The sequence below is a fragment of the Lepidochelys kempii genome, unplaced genomic scaffold, assembly GCF_965140285.1.
Source record: "Lepidochelys kempii isolate rLepKem1 unplaced genomic scaffold, rLepKem1.hap1 scaffold_363, whole genome shotgun sequence".
NCBI lineage: Eukaryota > Metazoa > Chordata > Testudines > Cheloniidae > Lepidochelys > Lepidochelys kempii.
The window spans coordinates 1-6,215 of NW_027621935.1; the positions used below are offsets into that span (position 1 = coordinate 1).

At 70.5% G+C, this 6,215-nt stretch overlaps 1 protein-coding gene across 1 annotated transcript; it reads left to right on the forward strand.

Moving 5' to 3' along the window:
• The first annotated feature begins 519 nt into the window (after window positions 1-519).
• On the forward strand, window positions 520-5,047 carry LOC144930053 (guanine nucleotide-binding protein G(I)/G(S)/G(T) subunit beta-2-like). The gene is given in 10 exon segments (XM_078851083.1): window positions 520-689; window positions 791-809; window positions 812-892; window positions 1,408-1,475; window positions 2,442-2,448; window positions 2,451-2,603; window positions 2,760-2,826; window positions 3,036-3,237; window positions 3,872-4,088; window positions 4,859-5,047. Coding segments are annotated over 10 exon segments (978 nt in total). The 5' UTR covers window positions 520-632; the 3' UTR covers window positions 4,966-5,047.
• Window positions 5,048-6,215: the final 1,168 nt, after the last annotated feature.

A 6,215-nucleotide genomic window follows, 5' to 3' on the forward strand; every position in this document is an offset into this window, starting at 1 on the left:
ACGCGCTATCTCAGAGTATGGGGGGGGGAGCAAGGACGCCTGGGTTCTCCCCCGCCCCCGGCTCGGGGAGGGGAGGGGGGGGGGGGGCTGGGAGCCAGGACGCCTGGGTTCTCCCCCCTCCCCCGGCTCGGGGAGGGGGGGGGCTGGGAGCCAGGACGCCTGGGTTCTCCCCCCTCCCCCGGCTCGGGGACGGGGGGGCTGGGAGCCAGGACGCCTGGGTTCTCCCCCCTCCCCCGGCTCGGGGAGGGGAGGGGGGGGCTGGGAGCCAGGACGCCTGGGTTCTCCCCCCTCCCCCGGCTCGGGGAGGGGAGGGGGGGGCTGGGAGCCAGGACGCCTGGGTTCTCCCCCCCCCCCCGGCTCGGGGAGGGGAGGGGGGGGGGGCTGGGAGCCAGGACGCCTGGGTTCTCCCCCCTCCCCCGGCTCGGGGAGGGGGGGGCTGGGAGCCAGGACGCCTGGGTTCTCCCCCCTCCCCCGGCTCGGGGACGGGGGGGGCTGGGAGCCAGGACGCCTGGGTTCTCCCCCCTCCCCCGGCTCGGGGAGGGGAGGGGGGGGCTGGGAGCCAGGACGCCTGGGTTCTCCCCCCCCCCGGCTCGGGGAGGGGAGTGGGCTTGGGCGGTTCGGATTTTAACCCGATGTCCGTCCCCCCCCAGGACGCGAGGAAGGCATGTGGCGACTCCACTCTGAGCCAGGTGAGCCGTGCTGGGCTGCGGCCTCGGCCCCCTTGCTGGGGTCCCTCCCTGCCCCTCCCCCGTCACTCCGCCCCTCACCTGTCTACCCCCCACCCCCCCAGATCACGGCCGGGATGGACCCCGTGGGCGGATCCAGATGCGGACGAGACGCACCCTCCGCGGCCACCTGGCGAAAATCTACGCCATGCACTGGGGCACCGACTCAGGTGAGAGCCCGCCCGGCCGCGCCCACCTCTGGGGGGGGCGGCCGGGGACCCCGGGGCCCCCCCGCCCGGCCGCGGCCTCCCCTGGGGGGGGCGGCCGCCGGGGACCCCGGGGCCCCCCCCGCCGGCCGCGGCCTCCCCTGGGGGGGGCGGCCGCGGGGACCCCGGGGCCCCCCCGCCCGGCCGCGGCCTCCCCTGGGGGGGGCTTCAGTTCTTTCAGGCCCAGAAGCAATCGAGGATCTTTTATCCCATTGGCCGGGATCAGCTTTGGTTTTGATTGGCCCGGACTCCGGGGTTCCCGTCCCATTCCTGGGCCTGGGGAAGGCTCGAAGTGGAGTCTCCTAAATTAGAAGCATCTGGGTTCATATCTGCTCCGGGGCACCAGCCCTGCAGGGGGGGGGGGAAGAACCCCCCCTGCTGAGCCCCCACAGCACCCCCTGGGGCAGTGGGGCCAGCCTGCCAGCGGGGGGGGGCAGGCCTCTGGGCCCCGCTGTGCTCACATGGGGTCTCTCCCCCTAGGCTGCTGGTGAGCGCCTCACAGGATGGGAAACTCATCATCTGGGACAGTTACACCACGAATAAGGTGAGGGGGGGGGCAGGCCGGACCCCCCGGGGGGGGGGAGGGGGGGGCTCCTGCTGGCCGGTCCAGGAGTCCGATCGAGTCGGTGTCTGGCCGGTGTCTTGCCTGCCCCAGGGCCCCTTTCCATGGGGTGCTGCCCCAGTAGGACCCCCCCCACTCTGGATCTCCCCTCCCAGGGGAACCCCCAAAGCCCACCTTGCTTCAGTGGCGATGGCCGGTGGTCCTCCAGCCCCCTTTCCTTGGGGCAGACGCAGACTGTGATGGCCACTCATCGCTGGTAAGGGGGGTGGGACCAGCTGCCTCTGCCTATCCCCGGGCTGCCCCTCTGCACCCCAGTACCCCCTTAGGCCTTAAACAAGGCCAGGCCAGGCCAGAGCCTCCCTTTGCCCTTCCCGCTCCTTGGCTGGCGTGAGCCGCACCCGGCTCCTCCCCGAGCCCTTTTCACTAGGGCCAGGTGTGGCCTGGTTAGGGCGTGGCCCCACCTGTGGGTACTTCCCCAATCAGCCCAGCCCTCCTCCACCGGGGCACATGGGCCCGGGGGAGGGGAGGGAAGCTGGACGGATGGCGGGGTGCCGGGGCTGATGGGCTGGGGTGGGGGGAGCTGGACGGATGGCGGGGGGGAGCTGGACGGATGGCGGGGTGCCGGGGCAGATGGGCTGGGGTGGCGGGAGCTGGACGGATGGCGGGGTGCTGGGCAGATGGGCCCGGCAGGGGTGGGGGTGCTGGATGGATGGCGGGGTGCCGGGCAGATGGGCTGGGGTGGGGGGAGCTGGACGGATGGCGGGGTGCTGGGGCAGATGGCCCGGCAGGGGTGGGGGAGCTGGATGGATGCCGGGGCCCGGCGGGGAGCAGCCGGGATGCCGGGGCCGATGGGCCCGGCAGGGAGCAGCCGGGATGCCGGGGCAGATGGGCCCGGCGGGGGGCAGCCGGGATGCCGGGGCAGATGGGCCCACCTTTCCCTCCCCCCAGGTCCACGCCATCCGCTGCGCTCCTCCTGGGTCATGACCTGCGCCTACGCCCCGTCGGGGAACTACGTGGCTTGCGGGGGCCTGGACAACATCTGCTCCATCTACAGCCTGAAAACCCGGGAGGGGAACGTGCGTGTGAGCCGGGAGCTGCCGGGCCACACGGGTGAGCGCCCGGGCGCCGGGGTGTACTCCCGCCTGGGGGAGGGGACGGGGGTCTGGTGGTTACAGCGCGGGGGCTGGGAGCCCGGACGCCTGGGTTCCCGGCCCAGCCGGCGCCCCGGCCCCGAGCTGATCAGCATCTTGCCGTCCCCCCCGAAAGGTTACCTGTCCTGCTGCCGATTCCTTGATGACAATCAGATCATCACCAGCTCCGGGGACACGACCTGGTGAGTGCCCCCCTCCCTCCTCTGGGGAAGGGTGGGGCCGGTATAGGGGGCAGGGCTGGGGGGGGGAGAGGGTTGTGGAGTGGGGGGCGGAGCCAGTGGGATGGGGCGGGGCTGGGGGCGGAGCCAGTGGGATGGGGCGGGGCTGGGGGCAGAGCCAGTGGGATGGGGCGGGGCCAGCGGCCGTCCCAGTCTCTCCCCCGCCCCCCCAGCGCGCTGTGGGACATCGAGACGGGGCAGCAGACGACGACGTTCGGGGGGCACAGCGGGGACGTGATGAGCCTGTCGCTGGCCCCCGACGCCCGGAGCTTCGTGTCCGGAGCCTGCGACGCTTCCATCAAGCTGTGGGACGTGCGGGACAGTATGTGCCGGCAGACGTTCACCGGGCACGAGTCGGACATCAACGCCGTGTGTGTGAGTGCCGGGGCCCCCCCGCGGGCCCCCCCGATCCCCACCTCCACCACCTCCCCCCGCACGCGGACGTTCACCGGGCACGAGTCGACATCAACGCCGCGTGTGTCCGTCCGTGGGACCCCTCAGACCCCCCAGTGTGTGTGTGAGCCCCGCTCCCCCAGTGTGTGTGTGAGCCCCGCTCCCCCAGCCCCCCCATATGCACCGAGCTTCACATAACCCCCCCCAGCGCCCCCCATGGGACGGACACACCCCCGCAGCATCCCACCCAATTTAGAAATCCCACCCATCTCGGGGGAGATGTCTCCTGGGTTCTCTACCCAGCTCTGGGAGGGGAGTGGGGGCTGGTGGTTAGAGCTGGGGGGGGCTGGGAGCCAGGACTCCTGGGTTCTCTCCCCGGCTCTGGGAGGGGAGTGGGGGCTGGTGGGTTAGAGCAGGGGGGCTGGGAGCCAGGACTCCTGGGTTCTCTCCCCGGCTCTGGGAGGGGAGTGGGGGCTGGTGGTTAGAGCAGGGGGGCTGGGAGCCAGGACGCCTGGGTTCTCTCCCCGGCTCTGGGAGGGGAGTGGGGGCTGGTGGTTAGAGCAGGGGGGCTGGGAGCCCGGACGCCTGGGTTCCCTGACGCCCCCTCCCTGCCCAGTTCTTCCCCAACGGGAACGCCTTCACCACGGGCTCGGACGACGCCACCTGCCGGCTCTTCGACCTGCGGGCCGACCAGGAGCTCATGCTCTACTCACACGACAACATCATCTGCGGCATCACCTCGGTGGCGTTCTCCAAGAGTGGGCGCCTCCTGCTGGCCGGCTACGACGACTTCAACTGTAACATCTGGGACGCCATGAAGGGCGACCGCGCAGGTCAGCGCTGGCAGGCAGGACGCCTGGGTTCTCTCCCCGGCACTGGGAGGGGAGTGGGGGCTGGTGGGTGAGAGCAGGGGGCTGGGAGCCAGGACTCCTGGGTTCTCTCCCCGGCTCTGGGAGGGGAGTGGGGGCTGGGGGGTTATAGTGCGGGGGCTGGGAGCCCGGACGCCTGGGTTCTCTCCCCGGCGCTGGGAGGGCAGGAGGGGCCAGTGGGTCAGAGCAGGGGGGCTGGGAGGCGGGACGCCTGGGTTCTCTCCCTGGCTCTGGGAGGGGAGGGGGGGCTGGGAGCCAGGACTCCTGGGTTCTCTCCCCGGCTCTGGGAGGGAAGTGGGGGCTGGTGGGTTAGAGCTGGGGGGCTGGGAGCCAGGACTCCTGGGTTCTCTCCCCGGCTCTGGGAGGGGAGGGGGGGCTGGGAGCCAGGGACTCCTGGGTTCTCTCCCCAGCTCTGGAGGGAAGGGGGGGGCTGGTGGGTTAGAGCTGGGGGCTGGGAGCCAGGACTCCTGGGTTCTCTCCCAGCTCTGGGAGGGGAGTGGGGGCTGGTGGGTTAGAGCCGGGGGGCTGGGAGGCGGGACGCCTGGGTTCTCTCCCCAGCGCTGGGAGGGGAGTGGGGGCTGGTGGGTTAGAGCGGGGGGGCTGGGAGGCGGGACACCTGGGTTCTCTCCCCGGCCACTGGGAGGGCAGTGGGGGCTGGTGGTTAGAGCAGGGGGGCTGGGAGCCCGGACTCCTGGGTTCTCAGGGGCTGGCCTCACCCCCGTCTCCTCCCGCAGGGGTCCTGGCCGGCCACGACAACCGCGTGAGCTGCCTGGGGGTGACAGATGACGGGATGGCCGTAGCCACCGGCTCCTGGGACAGCTTCCTGAAAATCTGGAACTAGCCCTTTCTGCCCCACACCCTGGGGCGTGTCTGCCACTGGCCCCACCCACAGCAGGGAGTGGGCGTGGCTTTAGCCCCTCTGGGCCCCTCCCCTTTTAATTTCTGCCAATTTTTTTTTTCTTCTTCTGATTGAAAGGAAAGAAAACGGCCTGCTGAGTGGGCGGGGCCTGTGTCCAGCAGTGACCTTTGACCTGGGGGTGGGGCATGAGATGATTGACAGCTGGGGCAGGTCCTGTCTGCTGTAGGGCAGAGGAGGGGAGGGTTACACCCCAATTATCCTGCCCCCTCGTACAACCCTCCCCCGTGTTCCCAAGGCTCTCCGGGGAGGAGTGGCTGATCTGCCCTGCCCACTGTGCGTGGCTCCTCCCCCATATGGGGGGGTGCACCCCAGGCTCCTGTAGCCCCTCCCACCCACCTGGGTGGGGGTGGGGGGAGAGAGCAGGCTACCGGGGTAGATGGGCCCTTGACTCTGAGTCTAAGGAGGGTCAAAGTTAGACAGGGTGGGGCCTCCTGTCCTGCCCCCCTAGGGGCTTCTCTCTCACCCTGTTGGCTGGGGGAGGGGGGGCGGGGGCTGTTCTTCGCTGGGGTGTTTGTAGCCGGCTCCCGGCACCGCGTAAAACCGTAAACCGACCAAAACCAACCACCTGCCTCCCTGTTGTTACTGGGGGTCGGGGCGGAGGGTTAGAGCAGGGGGGGTTGGGAGCCAGGACGCCTGGGTTCTCTCCAGGGCTTGGGGGGAGAACAACTGTGGGGGTTAAATGCCCCTAGTCACCTTGCACCCCCCTGCCCTGAAAGGGGTGGGGCTTGTAACTCTCCACTCCCCTCCCCCTTTCCCTGTTCTTTAGGGGGAGGTCCCTGCTCCTGCCCCAGAGATCATTATATTATGGGGTGGGGTTGCCAGGTGTCCAGTCCGCTGCAGTAACTGGCCTCTGCCATTGGGGGGGGGGCACGAGCAGAGTGGCTGCCCCCCAGCCCCCCCCCCAGCAACTCGCATTAAGCGGGAGGGAATCACCAGCCCAGCCGCTTGGTGCTGCGGAAAGAACCCAGGAGTCCGGGTCCCTGGAGCCTGGTGTCCTTGCCCAGCTGGGGAGACCCCAGGCGTATGGCTGTGTGGGGCAGGGAATGAACCCAGGCATCCTGATTTCAGCCCCTCCCCCGCTGGCAAGCACATTCAGGTATGGGCCAGTGGCTACCCTGTGCCCCCCAAGTCCTTGGGGTGGGGGGTTTACACCGCACTACCCCTGCCTGCCA